Source organism: Podarcis pityusensis (assembly GCF_964106645.2).
Source record: "Podarcis pityusensis genome assembly, chromosome: 12".
Taxonomy (NCBI): Eukaryota; Metazoa; Chordata; class Lepidosauria; order Squamata; family Lacertidae; genus Podarcis; species Podarcis pityusensis.
Window position 1 is genome coordinate 13,591,568 of NC_138037.1, and position 25,287 is coordinate 13,616,854.

The 25,287-nt window shown below is 42.9% G+C and overlaps 1 protein-coding gene and 1 long non-coding RNA gene across 2 annotated transcripts in view; one reads left to right on the top strand and one right to left on the bottom strand.

Annotated features, from left to right (window-relative positions):
* Nucleotides 1-25,287, top strand: part of LOC308459190 — a 481,964-nt gene that overhangs the window by 153,646 nt on the left and 303,031 nt on the right. The gene's annotated exons all lie outside the window — the stretch shown is intronic.
* The window catches only part of PTPRN2 (protein tyrosine phosphatase receptor type N2), a 610,006-nt gene that overhangs the window by 95,444 nt on the left and 489,275 nt on the right, over nt 1-25,287 (bottom strand). Inside the window, exon 13 of the mRNA XM_080974012.1 lies at nt 19,560-19,775. Within this exon, the coding sequence (XP_080830138.1) occupies nt 19,560-19,775 (216 nt within the window). The remainder of the gene's footprint in view (nt 1-19,559; nt 19,776-25,287) is intronic.

Sequence of the window (25,287 nt, forward strand, 5' to 3'; positions counted from 1 at the left end):
CTGAAGACCTGTTCCCTAGCCTCCAACCTAGTGTGTCCCCTGTGCTGCTGCACTGGTGTGGCCTTGGGTGAGGCATCTGGTTCCTCAGGGGACAATGCCCAGGAGGGTCAAGATTCTGGCCCTACAGAAACAGGAGGCTCACAGTCCTCAGTCTTCGTGGTTTCCTGTTCTCCAGCAGCAAACTCAGAGCTCTACAGCTGGTCTGGCTCCTTAGATGGAAAGTCTGCAGATTCTTAACTCAAGAGTCAACTACTGCCACTAGACTCTGGGATGCAGAAAGTGCAGTCCCCCATAAGAATCAGTATTAATTCCTGTGCTTTTAAAACTTCTTTACAAATCACCCAGAGCTATTAGTGAGCAGTGAGGTGTCAACATTTGCAGGCGACACCAAATGGTTCAAAATAAAAAGGGGTGGTGAAGCGCTTCAAACATTATGTCTCCAAACTGGGTGAGTGGACATTGAAATGCCCAAAGGGATTCAATGTTAACGAGAGCGGTGCACATTGCAGCAGGAAACCTGAACTCCACATCTATGTTGATGGAGTCTCAGCTGACAGCAAGTGCCCAGGAAAAGGGTTTTTGGGTGGTGGCTAAAATGTTAACATTGTGTGTTGCCACGGTGACATGTTACGGATCACCAGGAAAAGGACTGAAAACAAGATTGCCATTATGCAAATCTATGGTGCAACTGCGCTTGGAATGCCACACCTCAAAAGCAATATTGTAGAGATGGAACAGGGCGGTGAAAATGATCAGGGGGCTGAAGCAACTAGAAGGGTTACAATGCTTGAGGCTCTTCACTTCAGAAAAAAACAGTGAGTAGAGGGAACAGATTATGCATGCTGCAGAGAAAGTGAATTGGGATAAGTCCCCTCGCCACACCTCTAGTAATACTAGAATCCAGGTCATCCAGTGAAACTGAAGAGTGGGAGATTCAGAACAGACAAGCTTCATACAATGCATAGTTAGACTATGGTGTTTCCTGCTATTGATGATGGCCACCAACTTAAAAAGCAATTAGATAAACTTATGGGGGGTAAGGTTGTTAATGGCATTTTTTAAATGATGGCTGTAATACTTCCTCCAGGATCAGAAACTGCCTGTCTCAAGTACCGTCTGCCTGGAGAAAAATGAGAAAGTTCATAGATCCTGTTTGCGGCCTTCCTGTAGTCATCATTGTGGATTATTATAAGCCTTTGTTCTGGCTCAGAAAGGCTCTTCTTCAGCCCTTCTATCTTTATGGTTTTGTTCACAGTTCCCAATGAAAGAGGAGGGCTTCCTGGAAGCTGAACACTGAAGGTGGTGGAGCTGTAACCTCTTCCAAAGCTTCGTGTGGTTTTGAAGAGCACCTAGGTTGAGCCAAGTGGACTGTCCAACCATCTTGCTTGAAGAGAACTCCCCACATTGACTTCCTAAACCATCCTCACAGGTATGTCATTTCCACCCACTAAATTGTGCAGTTGGTTAGAGCGTGGTGCTGATAACGCCAAGGTCGTGGGTCTAATCCCTGTCTGGGCCAGCTACATATTCCTGCATTGCAGGGGGCTGGACTAGATGATCCTCAGGGTCCCTTCCAACTCTGTAATTCTATGAACTGATGAATGCCCTGTTCGTGTGTGTCCATTTAAGACAGCAAAAAAGGAAACCTAAATGTAGCTACTGTAAGAAAAAGAGATGTTCCAATTTTAAAAAACAGAAAAGGATTACACAGTATTCAATTTCCTGACATGCTATTTTGGATATAAGTTATAGTTCCATTCCAATGTATCACAAAGGGTTTCCAATTGTCTACGAGTGTGGATTTCTATCTTGCCAGAGTCTCTTGGAGTAATGCCACACACTTTAAACCCATTCATCTGCTGTCAGTAAATCCCATGTCTTGAAATCATTATCCATGCCACAATAATACAGTTGTTATCAAAGATTAATGTTCCTTTTTAATAGATTGTTCAAATAGTTCCAATGACAAAGGTTCAGGTCTTAAAGTATTTGTTCTCCTATTACATCTTTCATAATTAAAAAAATCTTTTCATAAATCTGTTATATATTTGCACAATCACCAGGTAAGTCTGAGAGCTACATTTTGTTTTACATCTCCAACAGTATGAGTTGCTAAAACCTTGGGGGCAAGTGACAGGTATGCAATACCAGACCACATATATATCTTATACTCATTATCTTTAGATTATACATCCAACAGTTATTTTGCAGCCTGTCCAATTTATCTATGATGAAACTTTTCCTCTTCCCCACTTTGCTTCCTACCCACAATTGTGAGGCAGTAACAATAGAAGAATCTTACACATTTATGTTAATAAACTTTTCTGTGGTGTTTCATTTAAAAATGTAATTTCAAAGGTTGTTGCTCTCCTGTAATTAAGTTTATTTTTTATACTTAACGCTTAACAAGCAACTATTGCAAGAAAAGAATTGCCATTTGTCTGTTTTTGAGTTTAATTCTATATGTGCTGTTATTGTGTACTTTTCAATTAGATCTGTAATCCTGTATATCTGAGTTTAAAATTAAAGTCAGTTCTAGCAAGGTTAAAAAAGAGCTGAAAGATTGCGAGATAGTTAGGGTAAAACACCTGGGGAAAACTGATCTGTATACCTTATGACTCTGGGGAAACACCAGCACCCTAATGAGCACACTTTTAATTTTATTCTCTGTAGAAAACAGGTTTGTAGGCTTTCATAATACTTCAAAAACTAACAAAACCTGTTTGGGACAACAGAACGACAAAACAAATGTGTACATAACCACAGGCAATAATAGCTCTTTATCATAGCATCTTCATGTCTCTTGGGGGGAAAGCTGACCATCAGTCTGCAACCTAACTCTAACATCAATAAGCTGTCAAAAGAAATCTAGAGAGATTCTGAACCAGAATAGGATTTCGGTTCCATTGCAAGCATTGTAACGGACCAGATGATCATTAACAGAGGAAACCTTAGGCCCCCTTCTGCACAAAATTTGGAGCTGATGTGGTATACAGAAACCATTATCAAGTAACCCTATGAATACAATTTTTGGCAGTAGCAGGATGTCAAACTAGAAAGCCATCACCTCCTCTCTCCAAATAAAAACAGGCCATCCAACAGATAATCCAACAGACTAACAGGAAGTCTTGGCCTTCCTCATTGTTGTTCTGCATGATATATGCAAAAAAATAGTTTGCAAGGCAGGGAATAAAAGAAACTTTCCAGGTTGCAAGTGAAGTGATCAAGCTTTTTAACTCAGGAGCTCTTTGGGTAGTCAAGAGAGGTAAGAACTTGCTCCAAAAAGCCATGAAGATAGGGTGTCAATGATAAGACAAGACACATTAGCTCAAGTATCAGAGACAATATGGCTCTGAATAGACCACTGAGAAACAGCACGAGAGTTCTACTGCCCTCAAGTCTTTTTTGTGGCTTCTCATCTGGTTGGGGACCATGGAAAACAGAAATGCAAACTAGAGAAGTACTTGGTCTGATCCAGTTGGGCTCTTCTTAAGTTCTTATCAGCTTATTTAAAAAAGAGCCTGCTCTATGACCTCCCCGCTATATTTTATTTTGCTTTTAATTTTAAGAGCTTTTGCATCAGTGCATCAAAAACTTTACTCCTCTTTCAAAGTATGAAATATCATGGAGATTTGCAGTCAGTGCTCTTTTCTCCATAAAGACTAAAGGTGAACAACAACCAAAGGATTGTATCTAAATGCTAGCCATGTTCAGAGTAGACCCATTGATATTACTAGGCATTTATCATTTATATATAGCGGCATAGAAATGAAATGAATAATGATGATGATGACATGACTAATATAGCTCCATTAATTTCAATGGATCTGCTGATAGTAGAACTTGGTTGTACACAACCCCAAATTTCACAAAAATACACCCTAAACCATACTTCCATCACATAGCAATCAACTGCTCTACCATCACTGAGAATGGAAAGTTCCCTGTAAAGAAGTCTTGTGGCTGTAGACCTCACTGTGGTGGAGACCTGTTGGCAAGTGGGGTCCTATTTAAACTAACCCTAGACTGATCAGTTCCCATGCTCAGTTCCAAGCACCGATTTTGACCTATAAAGCTTCGCATGGCTTAGTACCCCAATACCTCCAAAACTACTGCTCACCACATGAACCAGCCTGGATCCTGCATCTTAAGAGGCCCTTCTCCATGTGCCTCATCCAAGGAAGGTGCAGAGGGTGACCATGAGAACAGGCTTTTTCATGTGGTGGTTCCCCATCTGATAAATGCTTTCCCCAGGGAAGCATGCCTGGAGCCATCACTGTGTGTTTTAGGCACCAGGCTAAGACAATTTTATTTCCCCACTGCTGGGGAGGAGCGGGGGACAGGTCATGTCCTCCTTAGTGCATTGCTGGATGAGCATTTTAGGAATTTTGCATTGTACAGTACAGTTTTAAATTTGGCTATTAATTTGTTTTGTTGGTTTCTATTTTATTTTGTTAAAAGTACTTTCCTTGTATGAAGGGGTTAAGAAATGCAATGAATGATAAAATAATACAAATATTGCACTCCTTTCCAATGTCACTTCCCTCACTGCATGCCTGAGGTTGCTTCTGAGTCATCCCAGCTAGTACACACTTCGTTTGCTCAATCAAGGAAAGCAGGTGCTGCCATTAAGCAAACTTCTGCCTACCTTTGGGGTTTTTTTTTCTTTTCCCCACATCGCTATGGTGAGTTTAATATTTATTTAGAAAGTTTATAAGCCATTTGCACTCTCTTTCTCTCTCTTTTTGCATGTGCAAAGCTTAGAAAGCCAGCTAGACAACAGGCATGGAACAGGGATGCCTACACTGAAATTGTGGAAGTCAAGTGGCCTTGCAAAGGATATTCCGTTTGTTTAGTAAATAAAGAGAGGACCATGTCCCTTCTGACAAGAGCAAATGAGATAGATGATAGATATACGGTGGTGCCCCGCAAGACGAATGCCTCGCAAGATGAAAAACTCGCTAGACGAAAGGGTTTTGCGTTTTTTGAGTCGTTCCGCAAGACGAATTTCCCTATGGGCTTGCTTTGCAAGACGAAATGTCTTGCGAGTTCTTGCGATTTGTTTCCTTTTTCTTAAAGCCGCTAAGCCGTTAATAGCCGCTAAGCCGCTAATAGCCGTGCTTCGCAAGACGAAAAAACCGCAAGACGAAGAGACTCGCGGAACGGATTAATTTCGTCTTGCGAGGCACCACTGTAGATAGATAGAAGGTAGATAGATAGATGATAGATAGATAGATAGATGAAAAAGCTTACATTTATTATACCAATGAGACATTGTTCTTCCATCACAAACAAGTATTAAATCACAGGGTGAACTCTGTTAGGACGTGTCCTGCCATTAGATGTGCAATCTAGATCAGGGGGTCAGCAAACTTTTTCAGCGAGGGGGCAGGTCCACTGTCCCTCAGACCTTGTGGGGGGCCAGACTATATGGGGGGGGGGAATGAACGAATTCCTATGCCCCACAAATAACCCAGAGATGCATTTTAAATAAAAGCACACATTCTACTCATGTAAAAACACCAGGCAAGCCCCACAAATAACCCAGAGATGCATTTTAAATAAAAGGAAACATTCTACTCATGTAAAAACACGCTGATTCCCGGACCATCCGCAGGCTGGATTTAGTAGGTGATTGGGCCAGATCCAGCCCCCGGGCCTTTGTTTGCCTACCCATGATCTAGATGAAGTACTAGTTTGCTTAGGGTTTCAGAAAACTACCGGTAGCTCAAGTGCAAAAGACATGGGGAACCCAGGGCCACAGTAAGGCCTAAAGAAGAAGGGAAGTATTGAAACTATTACAAGTCTTCCAAGACAATGCACAAGCTGCTCCCTTGCCTTCTAGAGTCACGTCAGCCACACATGGAGCAGATGCAGAAATGGCAGCAGATCAGGCACTAAACAGGATGCCCAAACAGGTAAGAGTAGGATCTGAAAACAGGAGCTGTTGTCTCTCCTGAGAACGACACAATCTTAAGACTAGCAAATCTAGGTGGAAAGCATTTTCACAGAACCGTTTTAGGAATTTCCATTTAAATAATGGAATTTGCTATAATGCTCAGTTCCAGGCTTTACCATCTGAAGAATGAACTTACATTTGCTATATATAAAAGCTAAGGCTGAAATGACCATTGCTCCATAAGGCAAGCCTTGTAAGCCAAGTGTCAAATATATGCCAGATATATTCTCATTTGTCTTAAGACAAGTTAGAGATGCTAGCAAGAAATAAGCAAGCACAGAAAAACCAATCTTACTATGAGCCTGGTGATGTAATTTATAGTAAAAATAAATTTCTATCTGCAAATATACTGGTATTCTATTTGAACCAGCATTTTGTCTGAAAAGAACCCATTTCTTTTTTCTTTTTTTAAAAAATTGTTGTTGTGCAACGTTGCTGAAGCCATTGTACTTGTGTCTGAATAATGACAACTGCAAAAGCAGTCATATTCAGCTTCTGAATATGAAATACACAAGTAAAGTCTTCTTGGCCGCTGGAGACTGCATTATACTGGAACAAGCCTGGCATGTTTTAGTATAACACTTGTACATGATGTAAAATAGAATAGGTACTCGGAGGGCTGTAAATTTTTGAAATGAATGTTCATACTATTTTATTTGCTTTTTAACATTTCATTCCACAGAAGCACAGAGTATCTCGAACTAACAGTACTCCCTTCCTTTATTCCTTGATTTGCTGGGACGTGTAAAATGGGGAACTGTGACAGCAGATGGTGTTGGTCACTTATAACTCCTGCCTCCCAGGGTCTACATACCCAATCTCAAAATCAGTCTAGTCTAGCATCCTCTTCTCAGTGCTAATCAGCAAGATGCTTCTGGAAAGCTGATAAGCAAAAGTTGAAGGCAGCACCACATTTCTCCTAAGTATTTGGTACTCAAAGACATACCAGCCCTGAACATGGAGGTTCAATTAAGCCACCATTTCATAAATTAATTTTATAAATTATTTATAAAAAATATAAAAATTAATTTGCCACCCTTTGATAGATTTACCAGAGTGGTAAACCAAATAAAATAAATGCATAATAAAATAAATACACAAAACATGAAAAGTACTCTGTCTGATGTCTCAAAGACATCAAAATGGGCACCAAGCCAGATAGCTTAGTTGGTAGAGCATGAGACTCTTAATGTCATGGTCATGGGTTCGAACTGCAGGTTGGGCAAAAAGATTCTTGCTCTGCAGGGAGTTGTACTAGATGACCCTTGTGGTCCCTTCTGTCTCATTCTATAATGAAAACCAGGGTCTCTGGGAAGAGTGCTCCAAAGGTGGGGCACCACCAATGGAAAAGCTCTTTCCTGGTAAACCACCAGCAGTACCTCTGATAGCAAGGGAAGGCAGAGAAGAGTCTCTGATGACGGCACACGCAGGGAGACCAACAACCCTTCAGGTATTTTGTCCCCAAGCTGTGTTGGGTTTTAAATGCCACTTTTAAATTGACCAACAGCCAGTGTAGCTGGTGAAGAACTGGTGTAAGATGATCATAACATTCAGTTCCCATTAACAGTCCAGCTGCTGCTTCCGAATTAATTGCAGCTTCTGAACCATCTTCAGATGCAGCTCCAGCACATCATAGATAAAAGCTGCCAATAGACCTATCACTCCTGAAGTGCTCTAACATTTCAAAACAAAACACAACAAGACTGGGTAGCAGTAAATTCCATAAATGATGGTGGCACCAATGCTCCCCCTCACAAACCACTACTGTACACATGGAAGTGTACAGAATCTACTGCCAATCAAATTCTACTACTCAAGGACAAAAAAAGAAAAAAAGAAAAAGTATCCACTCATGTGAAGGATGCAATGTAAAAAACAAATAAATTTGCATTTACTTTGGAGATCCTCCCATCCTTTGCCATATATATATATATATATATATATATATATAGCGCAATGATTCCCGACCAAGGTATAGTGATCCATGCACAGGTTTCTGTGAACTTGCTTACACAAAGGAGAGCAGAGCTCTTTGGGGAAGAGAAGATGCCTTTTTATCTAGTTCTGGGCCTAATCTAAAGTTCCACTTTCATAATTGCCTCCCTCCCAGCTAGGGAGCTGGAAAAACAGCCCAGAATGTCCACTTTCTGCCTCTTAGGACAGTGAGGAGGAAGCTGTGACCCTCCAGATGTTACTGGACTCCAGCTGCCATCATACCTGGCTGCACTGGGAGCTGCAGTCCTACAGCATCTGAAGGACCATAGATGCTCCAACCCTATCTGGGAAGGTATAGAAGAGAAAGGAGCTGGCGTGCCTGTCTCAAGATCTATGTCTGTAGTACATGAAACATATTAAAGTTAGCAACAGGACACAAGGGAAGCAGAACAACAGGTATTTTCAAACACAGCTATTCACATCTGCAATGGATCTCTGAATGTATGTTCTTCTGATTCAATGTAAGGACTGTTCCCTTCTTCACCTTGCTACGTCTTGCTAATAGTCAGAAATGAGACGCTAGGGGCCTAAAGCCTTTTAAATATTATTTTGAAGTCTAATCTGTCTATACTAGGAGCAAAGTTCTACTGAAATTGGAATCGGGAGAAGAAGAAGAATTAGAAACTTTTTTTTTTCTCAAAGAAAAAACAATTGCTGCTGAAGCAACCAGAGGATTCAAATTAAGAAGGACTATAGTCTTTGGATGATGAAAACCAAGGTTAAAAACCATTGACAGTCACCTTTTCTGGTTCAGTTGCTTTTAACTGTAGTAGATAAGGAATATCACACCCCATAACTGCTAATGATCTGCGGGTGGGGGAAACCAGAAATTATTCCATTGGCATGGAAAGATCATTGCCTGGTCAGTTTTAACTTTAGAGGTAGTTCTGAATGTGTGAAGCCATATACAGCTATGGTGTGTGGCTACACTTCATACTTGCTTGTTTCTATTCCCCAGAACAGTTTGGTGTGTTTTTTGTGATGCTCACCAGAAGGCAGATAGAATTTTACTACATTCTTGGAATTCTGAGTTTCCTTTTAACTTTGTGAATCTGTTTTATACTTTTAATACTATCGATTTTTTAAAAAAATATGTAGTTCTTATGGGATGTAAGCTGCTTTGGATTAACTTTATCTGGGAAAGTGGCAGACAAGTATCTTAAAAATGAAAAGAAAAAAAAAGAGAGAAAGGTATTTGTATCTTACATGTAAGGAGTCCTACAAATCCTCTAACCTTAGAGGATTCCTGCACCTAGAAAATCATGGGGTATTAACAACCTGTGTGGCCTTCTAACTATTCTTCGCTATAGGGCCATGCAGGTCTATGCGAGATTCAAGACTGATGAGCAGAGGAACCTGGGTAAGCCAAGAAGCATGCAGGGACTATAAGGAAATATGAATTGCTGCTATGCTTGTGCAGTGCTCCCACATCTGTTGCTGGACAATGCAACTTTAGACTATGTATATCCAAATCACTGAGATCACCCTCACAAATATAAGGTCCCTGCATATACAAAGCTGGCAAGTTGCAGGGGCCGGAGAAGATGTAGCACAGCTATCTCTCAAACTTGCTAGATTTGAATGTGCAGAGACTTGTTTGTCCCCCCTCCCCGCTTAAGAAAAACAGCAGCAACAACACTACAAGCAACCAAACGTTCAGTCCCCTCTCTCCTACACCCTTGCAGTCTGCTGGAGGGTACAGTGGAGGAACAGATAATTCATGGGAATGCGCTTGCATTTGCGTTTTGCCTCAAAACTGAGGAATTGGTATCTTCCCTACCTCCAAAGGCCAAATTTGACAGGTTAGTTGGGCTGCCTACCTGCCAATCATCTGATGTCGCAATGCATCAGGTGACATGCCACTTCGAAGGCCCAACAATCAGCTGATTATCAGGACTTCTGAGAGCCAGTGTGGTGTAGTGGTTAAGAGCGGTAGTCTCGTAATCTGGGGAACCGGGTTTGAGTCTCCGCTCCTCCACATGCAGCTGCTGGGTGACCTTGGGCCAGTCACACTTCTTTGAAGTCTCTCAGCCCCACTCACCTCACAGAGTGTTTGTTGTGGGGGAGGAAGGGAAAGGAGAATGTTAGCCGCTTTGAGACTCCTTAAAGGGAGTGAAAGGCGGGATATCAAATCCAAACTCTTCTTCTTCTTCAGAAGCACTGTGCTCAGGGCTTTTGAAGTGTCAGCAATCAGCTGATTGGTGGCACTTCAGAAGCCCCTTTGGCTCCGTTTTTGTGTGAACAGGGCTTGCACCAAACGGCCTAGACCCACCTAGGCCAGAGGCTCCCACCCCCTGCTCTAAATCAGGTGGGAGGTCTCATCAACGAGGAAGCAAGGGAACTATTCATTTCACCCCAACCAAGGCCAACCTTCAGAGGGCCACATGGTAAGGTAGTCTAGATGAAGCAGGAAAACAGTATCTTTTTAATAGCTTCCCCACAATTGCCATCAAATATACTGATGCCATTATTTAAACTTTTCTTCTCCACCCAACAAATCCTCATTCATTCAATTAACACCCTTTCCTGAATTAATTTCCATTAATGATCCCTTCCCTTCATTAACCCCCACAAAATCATTTTATTTTATTTTATTTCCACGCATTCCAGCCCATTCCCCTCCACAATGTCCCCCAAACTCGTTCTCTTTACATTCACTGCATTATTTTCAACTGGTTATTCCCCCCACCCCTTACCATCATTCTTAGCTGCTAAATGACTGCCTCTCCAGCACAAACACAATAGCACAGCATCAAAGTTCAGCCACTAACCTCTCCTTCCCTTGCCACAACTCTGCTACCCTTTCCCTTCCGTATGATGCGCGACATGTGTTATGAATGACTCTTGCCCGTTTATAGACACATAGAGACCCTAATTGTTGAGCTGTAAGCAAAATCCTAGCCGTGCTGCTCCTTAATAGCGGCTCCTGAAACAGTCACACAGATAGATAGGCAATTAGCCATTTGTGTCAGAAAGACACGGGTTAGGGGCTTCCAGGAAGCATCGGTGCAATGAGCTAGAGCAGAAATCTGTCATTTAAGTAGCGGCCATCACATCAAGCATAGAAATCAAACTAACAGCTATTGCAGAGCAAAGTCCCAGTGGTTTCTGGCAAAAGGATTCGCAGCCAGGACTCTACGTTGGCTACTCTGGCTTGCCTGGAGGAGGGAACAAAGAAGAGTGCCAATATGTCTAGTACCAGCTGCTTTCTCCTCCTGTCACCAAGACCAGGCCAAAATCAAATATGAATCTCTGAACAAGTTAAGTTTCTCCGTGACCAAAGCATTCTAAGGCTGAGAAGGGGAAAGGGTTGCAAGTCAGATGCAGAGGCTATCCAGAGAAGTATTTCAAGACAATATTATGTCCACGAAGAATGCCATTTAATTCTAGGTGGCACTCCTAGCATTCCAAAAAGGGAACGGCATTCAATTCAAGTATTACCAGCATTAGTTTTCCTTGCAGTCTTAACTACTCTCGCAACATAAATATTTATTTGCTCTGTAAGACAGCATGGCACCCAATGGGCATGTCAAGCTAAAATTGTTGGTTTTTTAAAAAAATATTCAAGGAATAAATAATGCAAGAGGCAAGCTTTAAGGTTAATTACTTTAAAGAGATCAACTCCCAGAGATTTGGCTCAGTCCACCGTGCCACTTTCCCTCTTGTTCTGAAGAATATGAAATGTACTTGTACATTTAAGTTTGCCTTGGAGAAATGTCATTCTCCCAACCTCTCCACCTACACTACTTCCCTGAGAGAAGGGTATTAGCTGAAACTGCACAGAGAACTCCCTGTACGGAACAGAACGAAACTAGAAGGACCAAAGACACAAAGGCTTATTTCTCTTCCTGCCCTGTCATTTCAATTCCGAGAGCAGAGGTCACCAACTTCTTTGGGTCCTTGGGCACATCTGTAGAGTGTCAAGGGCACCATCCCCTCTAGTAGTTCTCCTCTCTTTTCCTCCAGGTCAATCTCTCCACGACAGAAAGAAAGAAAACATGCAACACAAAACACTTTGCTTTTTCCAAGGGGGTTGGGGAGAAGTTGTATCCAACAGAAATAAGATTCTCATGAATCTGCTTGATTTTATGTGGGAATCCTCCTGCAAACCATCATCAGATTTTTATTGATAGACCACACATAAATAGCACCACTAAACTTCAGTCCAAGGCAGAGATTTAGAATGGGTCTTAATTTTTTTACATACAGTCTGATGGTTAAACCACTGAAAAAAATCACAGAACTTGTGCGGATGAGGAGGTGACCTATGGTGCTTTTCAGGGGGTTCGTTGTTATAAAGAAAAAGAAAAGAACTCAAAAAGCTTTGAGTTCAAAAAGCTTTGTATGGTTACAGTGCTTGAATGGCCCAGATTCCTGACTCTGGTGGTTCAGTCAATGGAGACCGAGGTGAACTGTGATTTGTTGATGATTTAGTTTGTTGTAAGTGTGTGTGTGTGTTGGGGAGGAACCCATGAAAAATTATTCAGTTCCAAGAGGATTGTACTGGATCTGAGATGTTTGTGTCCACCTACCCACATTTTCTCTCTCTCATACTTCAGCTTCTCCCACAGCAGCTGCCCCTTATCTTCAAAAACACTCCCCATTCTCTCGTACCCTCTTGGTCACTCCACTGCCTCTTCAGCTGTTTGGTGCCAACCTGGACCCTTGATAAACACATATAGATCAAAGGAGGAGAATGTCACACTTCCAACTTCCTTGGCTGTATGAGGGGGTCAGTACCCTTCCCAACTCATGAAATGGGGTGTGGCCTTCACAGGAAAAGGTTTCATTGTGGTCATGGGTGCCATAATGGTAACCAAAGTTCCTTTTGTGAATTTTCCTACCCTGAAGCTGGAAATAAATGTCTCTTCCCACCAAGTATGAATTATTCTGTCAAATATATATGCACTGTATTGGGGCGACCACTGCAGAAGCCTTGCATCTCCCTAATACTTGAAAACACGACCAATACATCACTAAGGGTTAAATGCGGAATGACAAAATTCCTTTGGTAATATCCCCTTAATAAGAATAACTATGCAAATACTGATCAACTCAGATCAAATAAAATACACAAGATCTTTTCAGGCAGATAAGAGATACAGGATCCATTTGTCAAAATTGCTCCAAAATACAGTGATTTGCAGTTAACAACGATGAAAAACATTGCTCACATTTCCCTTTGAATATTACTACAATAAATATCTGACATAGTTCAAAGTGGTTTTTAAAATCTCAGCTATCTACAGAAACATATCAACCATGAGTTTTGTTGGAAAATTTAAGGTTGGCAGAATAGTAATCAAGATGCATTGCTTTAAGAGGTGAAGTGGAAGATGAGAATCATAAAATCCACTGTGCTACATTAGTTTTTGTAGTTCTTAGAGACTTTGGTCTGATCCACGTCACCTGTTAGCACCACTAGATATGACTCAACATCAGCCTCAGGCACATACTGTTTAATTGACTTTAATAAAATATTTATGCCCAACCATCCAACATAAATGCTTACTTTGGTTTCAGGCAATTACCCTTAATTTTATCCAGTTAAATCTCACCTAATAATTCATTCATATCTATATCCCTATCTGTATCACAAGAAACGTTGACTATAAACTGTGACTTAACTGCACATTGACAACTAACTATGTATTCATACAGGGTGAGTCCTTTAAAAGAGGTCCCGTGGATACAGAGTGCGGTACACATGTTCCACGGGCTCTCTTTTAAATGACTCACCCTGTACATGCACTGGACCTATTTAATAACCCCCAAATCTGGCTGTTTCAAAAAGGCATGCAAGAGGACTTTTTTCAGCCAATTAGGGTTCAAAAGCAAGTCCAACAACTTATTTCCCTTAGAATTCAATCCTATACACACTTTCCTATGAGTAAGTCCTATTGACCTTAATGGGGCTTGCTTTTGAGTAGACACACATCAGATTGCACTGAGTAGGTATGTAGAAGATCAGACTTCTTTTCTTTTTTTTACAGGGTAAAATATGTTTTGAAACACCACTACAGACACCCTCACATTGCTTCAGAGCTCTACTTTCTTCCTGCTTCAGAGGAGATACTCGTCTTTGTAATGTTTTCCACGCTTATGCAATTGCTTCAATGCCATTCATAATGTGAAACTGTTATATGCATCTCCAAAGACAGAGCGATTCTCTGTGTCATATGTTACAACGTTGGGTGTTTTGAATATCCCAGCTTGTCAGATGCCATTAGCCTCTTCCAAAGATGCTTATCTGAACATGTCTGGCCATTTGATACAATTGCAAAATGATCCTATTTTCTTCCAAAATTTATTCAGTTTATTAGATTCCGCTGTTAAACAAAGTTGTTTCTCTTCTATTTTCACAGCAAGTTGATGTTCAGTATCACCCAAAAGGTATATAAACTTGCTCTGATCTTATAAGACACATTATATTTCCGTAAGCTGCATGCAGAAATAGGAAGCTATGCAACGAACATGCCCAGTGCTCAAGTATTATATGCAGAGAAACGTATCTGATGATACAAAAAGGGGAGAAGGTTAAACACAGAAAATTCAAGACGTACGTTATCCTAGGATGAATCATTCTGAACTTGATTCGTCAAAGACAATCTGAAAATTGACAGCTTAGACTAAAATACCGAAGCGGGGGCAAGCTATTAAAAGTTGGCAAGAAATTCCCTTGAATTTTAACAGAACTTGCAAATTGTGCAAGTTATTTCGAGACCACGTCTTCCATTTACCTACACTGTCGCAGAGGCTTATGGTTCGGTATCACTTGGCAGATCCAACCCCTTGAACAGATGCTGTTTTAATATTTCAAAGCCTTAACCAAAGCAAAATGCTTACTGCAATCAAATGGAAGCTTGTGGCAGCAACCCTCATACGGTTGAAACAAAATTGGGGGACTCTTGAATGCTCACCTCTGGAAGTGCAAAGTGATCTATCCAGTTTAATGCAACACTTGGAGAGATTTCACAGCTTTAATTCGCTTGCACACTGTTTTCTTACAGGGGTAAATATGCTACTCTTTGCTTGAGACTTAACAGACGCAAATAATCCTTTGAGAATTGTATTAGCATAAAAGATGAAACGGGGGTGTGGGAAGCTTAGCAACCTCAGCCTCATTCTATTTTAACACTAATTCCCCCACTGGAACAATATTTTACTAATGGTTATTCGTGGTCTAAGAGATTACGTTCACTAATAAAGTTCTCCAGTTCAAAATGAAAAACAATAAAACACAATGCAAGCAGGGTCACTTGGCACTGTCTTCTACAGCATCACAATCCACCATGTATGGGGTCAAAAGGCAGAGTGCAGTTGTGGAATCACAAGCACATCTCTTGGAACAGAACCAGCAGAGCATCCCTAAAGAGCAGCAATCATCAATGCACACTGCCATTAATAAATTGCTCACTGATGACAATGAAAATATGCACTTACTGGCAGTGTTTACACACTAGCCCTCTTTGCACTCCACGCCTGAATGCTTCTCCCCTCCCCAAACCATGGTTTATGTACTAGAGTCTTCAAAGCACGTACAAGTAAAACCAGCTCAATGTTGTAAAACAGTAAGTTTACGCCGAAGTTCCTTTGGTCACAGAAATAATGGAGAGAATATGAAGTTCGCAAAATATTGAACTGGCTCTATTTACTACCACCAAATAAACTATGACATTTTTAAAAAATCAAAAGCATGTGGTAGAAAGAAATAAGAATTTATTCTAATGGTCTGGGGCTCCAGCACAGATTTAAATCAATTGCTGCATGTGCAATTAAGCAAGGATGTGACAGTATTAAAGCAGACACAGAAGTAGATGGTGCGCATCGAAGCATGTATCTGCATGTTACACACATGATAATTTACTCTTATTGTATTTCACACTGACTGCAGAAAAAAGCACCTGTGAAATCAAGCTACACCCTTCCCTCTTCCCAAAAAGAATAAAAAAAATTACATCTGCCATGTGCAATTTTTTTCTTTTCTTAACCCAGAGGAAGCAATAACAAAGCCAAAAATTATTGAACCAAACTACAGCTCTTGGTATATGCCTCTGTTCCATAAATATACAACTCTGAATGTTCAAAGTGCTGCGTTTTATATTACATTGCAAGAGGGTGACAACTTAAAAGATTTGTTTGATGGCTGACAGATTTTTTTTTAAAAAAAATTACTGTTAATTAATTCTTAAATACTTTGCACCCTATTTGACAAAAAGAACCGGTTCAAGCATGGCAGACGTATAAGAAATATTTCTGCTTGGGAGGAAAGGGACACCTACTGATTGGTGCAGAGTAGATTTATGTTCCATAACATTCATTATGCCTCAACAACTATGGCCTACGTGCATGGCATGGTTATTGCAAAACCCCTTTATGAGATCATTCATACACTGAAATCACTTGATACTTTAAGACTGACTTCAGAAGCACTGAGGTTTCAAGAAAACCTTGAAAGGATAGCAGTGCAAATGCTCTTTCAATGACAATACATTTCTCACTTCCTCCTCTGCTTTCCTAACAACACTACATTGCATCAATTAGAAGCAAAGCCTCCAAGAAATGAATTCACAAATATTTCAACTAAAGTCCTGTATTAAAGGAGGACAAAATGGATTTGACCCCCGCCCCATTAAATGCTGAAAAAGTAGGACTGGTTTATTTGCATAAACAGCATAATATTCTGGAAGGCACCAGAATGACAGTCACTAGTACTATTCTTGCTGGTGTACTTTCATTTTCTACTTTACTGACATCAAATGGAAAAAGCGTGGATTAAATATTTAAGCAAAAGCATGCTACAGCGGTAATAGCAAGTGCCTGTGAATACAGATATACAATTCCCAGTTTTAGAAATTACATTATATTCAGTGAAATCCTAAGCATTTTTACTCAGAAGTAAGTCCCTCTAAGTTGAATGGGAGATACCTCTCTAGTAAAAAGTTTAACACTGCAGCTGGCCCGGTAAAAGGAAGGCTGATTCAGAAGAGTTACATGCTCCCTAAAAGGATTTGGAGTTTGTGAACATTTGGTGTGCTTTTTGTCCCCAATAATCCCAAGCAAGAACCAGAGAATGATTACCCTTGCCAGCACTTCCTTAATACGATAGAAACGTCATTATGCAAACTCCAGCTTTCCTATCTTCCTCCTAACACTGTAAGTCACCTCATGTAGCCCGGGGTCAACACAGCCCACACTAAATAGCACACACATTAATTCCAACTTCCAATTACGAAAATGTTTTGAATGATCTCCCCAGGGCTATTTGAACGTATGAAGTTGTTCTGTACTTGTTTTGATGAGGCATTGGGAGGAGAAGGGAGGATACTCAAGACTTTCAAGAACTACTCTAAAGTGAGAAAAAAATAATGACATGAATTAATTCATAAGAATTCATTCTTGTTCTCTGGAGTCCACAGGATGGAAACTTTGCTACTAATTCTACCTGGGAAGCAGCCTGAACAGAACAAGTTTCTAAACAAGCACCCGGAAGAGCCAGAACAGGCATAGAATGGTTTGGCATTTGATTTGATTGCGATATTGTATTGTCCTTTAGCACCAACTGAATTGAAAGCCAGAAACTATGCTGATTCCCGGAATGCAACAATCAAGCCCTCCTTCAAAAAACCTGCATTTAAATTCCAACCAGCCTACCTTTATTCTTATCAAAGATGTCCTCACAAAAAGCAGTGGAACTATTTGGGTGAGGTGTGGAAAACCCTCAACCCCCCCCCCTTCAAAATTGGATTGACAAAAGGGACTGACTTTTGAGTAGACATGTATAGAATTACAGTTTTTAAAATGTTAACTTTAAAAATAGTTGCTTTAAGTATATATACTATTAACTGTTATACTTTTTAAAAATTAAATCGTAGAAAAAATTAAATAAATGAAGCTTAAATTTCATTTAGCATCTGGATTACAAATTCTTATTAAACAAACCAGAGCTCATTATAAAATCAATATCAACTTAACCAGTGTGCCCCAAGAGAAATGGCAAAAAGGTCACTCCCAGAAATTCAAACAATTTTCCTGCTGGAAGGGCATGATTTTAATTACAGATACCATTAATTAGAACTGTCACAGGGAAGATTGTCCTCTTACTTATCACAAATAAGTATGATTTCCCTCAGATTATTAAATTTATATGCATTAAAAGAAAAAGCTCATGTGTTCCTTTGTAAATGATAACACTTTACATTAAAAATGCCTAGATAAAAATTAACAAAACTGGTTTAACCGTTTGTTGTTACGTAAACACATTTTTTTGGTTTCAGCAAATGTACCTTTCTCTTCACTGAAACACCTCCCCCCCACACCTCCCTTTGATAAGTCTCTCTCTCTCTTTATTACTACTTTACTTTAGAAGGTTTTCTCCTTCTGCTTAGATCTCAAGTTGAAAGCTCTTCCTCTGAAATGCTAATAAGTTGGGCAGATGTTTGAATTCAGCACTCTTACTGAACATTTCATTGGGTATGCAATGCTGCCCTCCCCCATGGAGGAAAGCACACAGTACAAAGATGAGGAGAGAGGGAGAGAGAAATTGGAGGGAGAAAAGGGGACACAGCTTCAGTACACCAGGATACAGATGCAAGTGCCCTGGGTCCTCATAGAACACAATGGCAAAAAAATAAAAAGGGAAAGGCTTCAACTCAAAAAGTGTACTGAACATTTTATTATTTAAACGCACAGCTCACTGTTCCAAACTTTTAGCATTTCTGAGCATTCTTCTACAACTCGAGAATTTTACAGAAATACGAAGATTTGTGGGCAGCCAGATTAACTGTTATGATTTGTCCAATTATGCAATGTTCAGTACCATATATAAAATGCCAATGCAGGTGACAAGAAAAATAAGGATTGCCTATCAGAAATAAGCTCCCAGTCCTTGATCAGTGCTTCCGAAACAGCACCTTTCCCCTCCTATTTACTACAGAAGCCTCACCTATAATGTTTCCATATTCCTTTGCTTCTATCTGCTGTCACTGTTCTCAGATTTTTCTTTTATTAAAAAAACACAAACCCAAAACACCAACAGGCCTGCTTCTACCTTCTCTAGCGCTTACAAATTTATCAGCATTATATTCCAATCTATCTGAATAATGGGAGAAACTGACAACTGCGCAGGTCAAAGGTTCTTTTCATATCACACCTCCAAGAAGTCAATGATTCAAAGAGAGGAACACCTTCAGATAACTGGGTGATCCATGCCTCATAAATTGTAAAGATTGTTTTTAATATCTAAAACGCAGTGACAGGTTCTAGATATTGATGTGTGTGGCGTGTGGGTTTTTTCCTTTTCCAGGGGCATTGAAATTGGCAACTACTTCTTTTAACGTTTCTAATTAGAGGCACATTTACAGCAAGCTACAAGAATAGCAAAGATTAATAACAAGCAATAAAAAAGCTGCTACAGTCTACGGGGGAATATTAATGGAGGGACGCCCAAGTAAGGCATTGTTTAAAGAAAAGGGGGGGGGGGAGAATCCTACCTCGGCTATAAATAAATAAAAGCAGCACTCCCTTGTGTGGGGGATAATAAATAACGGTTTTAAGTATCAGGAAAAAATAAAGAGCTGGTGGAGTGGAGAGGCCGGTCTCCTACCTGATAAGCAGCAGTCGCACTGGAGCTGTTGTCGGAGCCTAGGCTTGTCAGCTTCTCCTTCAGTCTGTGATGAGAGCTGTGGCGGAGGCAATAGATGACCCCAGAAGCCACAAGGATCCCAAAAATGCAAGCGATGGAGAGGAGGGTTAGTATGATGAATTTGGTGGTGTCTCTCTCTTCCTGGGCATGGTGGGGCAAACGCTGGAGCTTGCTTTTCTGTACAAAAAATGAAAATAGGAGAGGTGGGGGGGTATTATTTTTTTTTTAAGCAAGGGCAGAAACAAGAGAGCAACCACTACTTGATTCCGCCGCCCTCCCCCTCCAATGCCAACAGGTGAAATCACAACACAAAATGAAGAGAAATTGCCACCGTACGAAACTGCAATCAGGCTTCCCTAGCAGAATATTTCAGGGGTTGCAACTACAATCCTATTCACTGAAAATAAGCCCCAATGGATAAAGAGGGTCTTATTTTCAGTAGATAGGATCACACTGTTTATTTCACACACCAGTTCTTTGGGATGTGTCAGGATAGGAATTAAAAGTTTGGAATCCATTCCTAGGCACGATTAGTCAAAAGTATATTCCATTAAAGTCAACGGCATTTGCTTTCCCCTCGGTGCAGTACAGATTGCACAGGCAACTCAGTCTTACATGTTTTTACTTCAAAGTACACACTGCAGAATTCAACGAGTCTCTCTCACCCCGTCCCCAAATCCCATACATAGGATTGTGACCTTAAATGAACTGCAGCAATAGTCAAAAATCTACCCAGCTATCTGAAAAGTAGTATCACTGTTTTCCTCCACCACCTAAATGAAATGTAAATTAAAAAGATAATTCCCTAACACATACCTGGCAACATCGTTCATAAAATATCTTTAAGAAGCAGGTAAGACTGTCTTTGTGAGCCTACTGAATTTGTCATAGGAAAAAAATATTTCCAACAATAAACCTGGTAAGATATTATCACAGCCAGTTTCCCTCATGATACTCTTTGCATAAAGTGGGATGTAGATTTCTTCTGTTTGACACCTGAAAAATTGACTTCTCAAAAAACACTGTTCTTCATTAACGTTTTATTTTTACTTGTGAGGGAAGAGATATCAGATGGGGAGGGCTCATCTCTCCCTCTTTTCTTCCTGGGATAGAAACAAAACAAAACCAAAGTTCAACGTTTCCAAGCTCCTCCACGATATTTTTTTTTTTAATGTGTGTAATTTTATGTGTCTCTGTGTGTGTGTGTGCACAGCGACAGAAAAGAAATCCTGGTGATGCCTTTCGCTTGTCTCCATGCGCTCAAAAGTTGTCCAATAATTTCCCCTCATTAGCTTCATTATAAGCTATATTAGCAACAATTAAAATCGCAACATGGCTATGAAAAGCCCAGGCACGCAAGATTGCAGGCTCGCTCATTTGGCCAGCGCTTGACAATTACTAGGGAAATGAATTGAAAAGCACGCCCCTGCCTCAGCTCTGGTTGCTACAAGATGAGAACAATTAGCCAAGTCCTCTCCACCACCTCATTTCGCGTGGTAACAAAATGGATTCCCCCCCCTGAATGCCCGGCCCGGCCTATTCATTATCTCGCCTCTCTTTAGTAATTTTCTGCTCCGCATTCAGCTGGCCGCCGCTTAATTTCCTCCCGGCTAGCACGTACACAAGCGGCTCTTGTGTCAGGCCCCACTCCGGTTCCTTTCTCTCTCTTTCTCTCCTTTTAAAAAAAATATATCTTGGAATCAGAAAAGGCCACCGAAGCAATTAGCGCCGCGTCTTGACTGGGAACATAGCTTGCCATTAATTAGCCTCCTTGCTTTAGCAGCGCGCCAGTTTAGCGCGGGGCTCGGGCTTAATGGAACGGAAAGGCAGGTCCGGGCAAACCGTTCCTCCCACCCTTCGCCGCCTTGTTGCGCAGGAGCAAAAAAGAGGAGCGAGGCTCGCCGGCTGGAGAAAAAGGAACCGACGGACGGAAAGGAGGCAGGCGGGCAGGGCGCGCAGTCGCCCGCTTGCCCGCCCTCGCGGCTTCGTCGGGGAGGGGCTCCTTCGCCAGCCGCTCGCGCCACTTTGGCTCTCAAGTCGCTGCTGCTCCTGCTTCTGCTTCTCCTCCCGCTGCCTCTCCAAAGCGCTCGAGGGATCGAAGAAGGACGCGCTCCGGCGCTCTCCCGCCTCCTCAGCCAGCGGGAGGAGTCTTCCTCGCTTCCCCCCTCCCTCCCCCCAATCTCCACCTGCCTCGCCTCTCCTCCTTAACCCAGCGCAGAGGAAGAGAAGGCGGCGTTGAGACCTCCGGTGCGCAAAAACGCGCTCGAGTAGATGGGCGATGCTTCGCCTCTCGCCTCCCTTTCAAGCGAGCGCGCCTGCCCCGCCCGCGTGTCCTCAAGACCGCGTCCCCACCCCTCTTCCCTCGAGATTACCGGGAGGAGAGGGGACCGGGAGACTTTGAGGGGCGCCTCCCCGCCACTCAGTCCATTTTTCAGTTTAGACGGGGTGGGTTGGTGCTAGGCTGCAGTCCTGCGCTCGCCTACTGGGAGTGGTAAGGCCCGAACTGAACACAGTGGGACACTTCCGACGGGTCAGGCTGCACATCTCATTGGTTTTTAAGAAGGCACAGCCTGGAAGTGACATTACTGAGAAGGAAGCCCTACAGAGATAAAAGGGCTTGCCCTGCAAGTAAGCGTGATTCAGGCCGGATCACAAAGCAACGGTCCTATATGGCAACCTACTGAACTTTTTGGAACAGAAAGAAAAGCAAGCGCAGCAATGGGCCGCGTGCCCCGCTGGAGTTCAACACGGAAATAAGTGGGCACTGGAATATCAGCTCAGTCATTAGACCTGCAGCCCTACACATCCGGATCCCCAAACCGCATTCGGACACGGAACTTAACTCCCAGCGTACGTGCTTTGTTCTGAGGAGTTTGGAGTAGGTGCTCTTAGCGTAGGGCCTCTGTTAAAGATTATTTGCGAGATTGAACACACCAGATATTTAAAGAACACTTTCTCAGGAATCCTGGGAACTGTAGTTTAAGAGTGCATCTCTGGGAGGTGTAAACTTCAGTTCCCAGCATTCTTGGCAGGCTACTTTAAATGTACGGTGTGTACTCAGCCTAACCAATACGATCCTTACAGTACCTACTCGGAAGCAAACTATGAATATTGCAGGACTTAATCCCAGGTATCGGGGTTGCAGTCTAAACGAGCGGGAAAAGTGGGGCCAGTTCGTGGCACCCTCGGCTAAAACGTCTGGCGCGCCCCAATCCACGTAGCAGCGGGAACCGACGGCAGTGAGGTCCACAAACCAGCAGAGAACCAACCCAACACCCAATTTGCGGACCTGGCTGTAAAAACACACACCCCACGCTGCAGACGAGCTTTGACCAGGGGTCTAGTGGCTCCCGTTGCTACAAACAGTGTGTGGGTCCCGCTTTGCATCCCCGCTAGGAAACAGATTCAGGGAAAGCGCCCCGAAGGGGCCGTATATGAGTTTTGACTGCAGCCCCACTCGCTCTTCCTTGGCGAGGGCGGGCAAATCCGTTGCCCCCTAACACGGCAGCTTCTCCCACAGGTCTCTTCTCGCGTCCTCCTCCGTCCCTCCCTCTTTGGGATCTCCCTACCGCCCCGTCGCCTCTGCTTTCCCTTTCTTAGGACCGCCATATGGTCCCTCGCCCCCGCCCCACCCCGCCCGGGTTTCTTAGGCCCCTCCGCGCAGCGGCGCCCTCCTCAGCCCCGCCTTTCCGTTCCTGGAAAGCGCCTTTGGCCGCGGCCCTTCCTGCTGGGGAGGCCAGGGGGTCGCCCGATAAAGCTCTCCTCTGGCGGCGAAAGGGCAGGTCCTCCCCTTCGGAGGCCAGTTCAGGCTGCTGGCTGGAGCTCAAGGCCTGGCCTTGGCTTCGCCATTAGCATTTAATTGAAAGCGCCCCCCGGCCCTCTGGCGAGGGAGAGGTCCCTATCTGCATCTAAATAGGGGCGTTTGAAAAATGATCTTGCCCTGGACTGGAGACCCGGCCTCGCTCGCCGCATCTTCTCTTCCCTCCCCACCAGAACTCCATCCCCCCTCCCCGGGCAGGGCCTGGCCTGAAGGGGCCTTAATTGGACGCGCTACAAAGTCCCCGAGACAGAAGGAGCGGCTGCCCCGATGTTTAGGCTTGCTGTGGGGACAGCTGCCGCGAAGGCAGGGTCCCCCCACCCCCGTCACACTCGTCCTCCAGCAGCTGCGCACCCAACAAGGCGGAGGCAGGGGGCGCCTCCGGCCTCTTCGCCGGGAGACCAGGCCATTGAATGCATGGCCCCGATCCTGGCCGATCCTGGGAAATGAGCCTCCCCCCCCAGCCCATGTCGCACACGAGAAATCCCACTAGACGCCTCACTTCTTCTTAAACATACTTCGAAGATGCTGCGCATAATAATCCAGGGGTAAATAGATGAACAGCTCCGATCTTAAGCGATCAAAATACCAAAGCCAAAATAACAGCAGACCCAATGCACAAGTCCCATTAAGTTAAATGACGTTTACTCACAAGTATTGCAAGTATTACTCACGCGGTTGCAACCTAAATATGCTTAGGATCAGGGTTGCTAATTGGTTGTTGCAGCATTCAAGAGATGCGCGCCCACGCACCTTGCGTACATATATAACAGTGTCATATGGAAAGAAGAGCGACTCTATTTATGGTTTGCATAAGAAAGCTTTTTCTCTGTAAATTATTGCCCGGCTTATTCTGTTAACAGTGCGGATATTAAATAACGTCAGAAAGAAAGAGAAACCCACACTTGTCCACTGTAGTCATCCCCCCCCCCAAAAAAATACACCTCCCCCAGCCCCTCTTTCATAAACATGCTGGTGAGTCACTCTCTGGGCCTCGAATCCCTAACTGTAAAATGGGACTAATAGACTGCAATTCTGCACTGGGAGTAAGTCCCATCGAACTAAGCAGACGCGTATAGGATAGCGATGATGCTGTCCTTTCAGGATTCTTCTGAAAGAAAGAAAAAAATGAAGCAACAGAATCCGCTTTGCCAAGTGGCGAGTTCTTCTACCACTGATATAAACGATAATGGTAAGCAAGCCTCTTAAATCAAGAGCTGTCAGGCCCCTTTCGCGGAGCTGACTGGCCCGCGGCCACACGATCCTTAATACAAAATAAACGGGGTTCTCATTCGCATTTTTAGCTCGGGAAAAACCCCCTGGCAAACTCTGAGGAAATCACCATGCCAAGAGAATATCACCACAAGCTCTATAATAAAGCGCTGTCAAATGTAAGAATTAAACAGATAAGGCAAATAATTTATTTCCCTTTAATTTTCAGCAGCGTTTCGTTTTTGTCCAAACCACTTCCAGGTTTCCTATGGATTCAGAGTTTGGGTTGTTGTTTGTTGTTGTTGTTTGTAAATAGGTTTAATTTGCATAACGATGTTCCTCCCTCCAAGCCGAGCTGCAAATCGGAACGGGGCTTCAAGTTGCTTTACAAATTGACTGCTCATTGTTGAAAAACGAAGAAACCGGAAGCCATTTTAAGCAGGGCCCGGAGTGGCAAACGCCCCCCTGTGCGCCACCGCCGTGTTGCTGCGCGCACGCTTCGCAGGGGGCGGCGGATTGCCAGCAGACTCGAGGCGGCCTGCCTTGGCTTTGCCTTTGCAAGAGATGGGACCACTCTTACTTCAAGGGAGCCAGCCAGGGAAGGGGAAGGGTAGGGCTGGGGAGACCCTCACTTTCAGATACGGCAAGGAAACTGCCCGC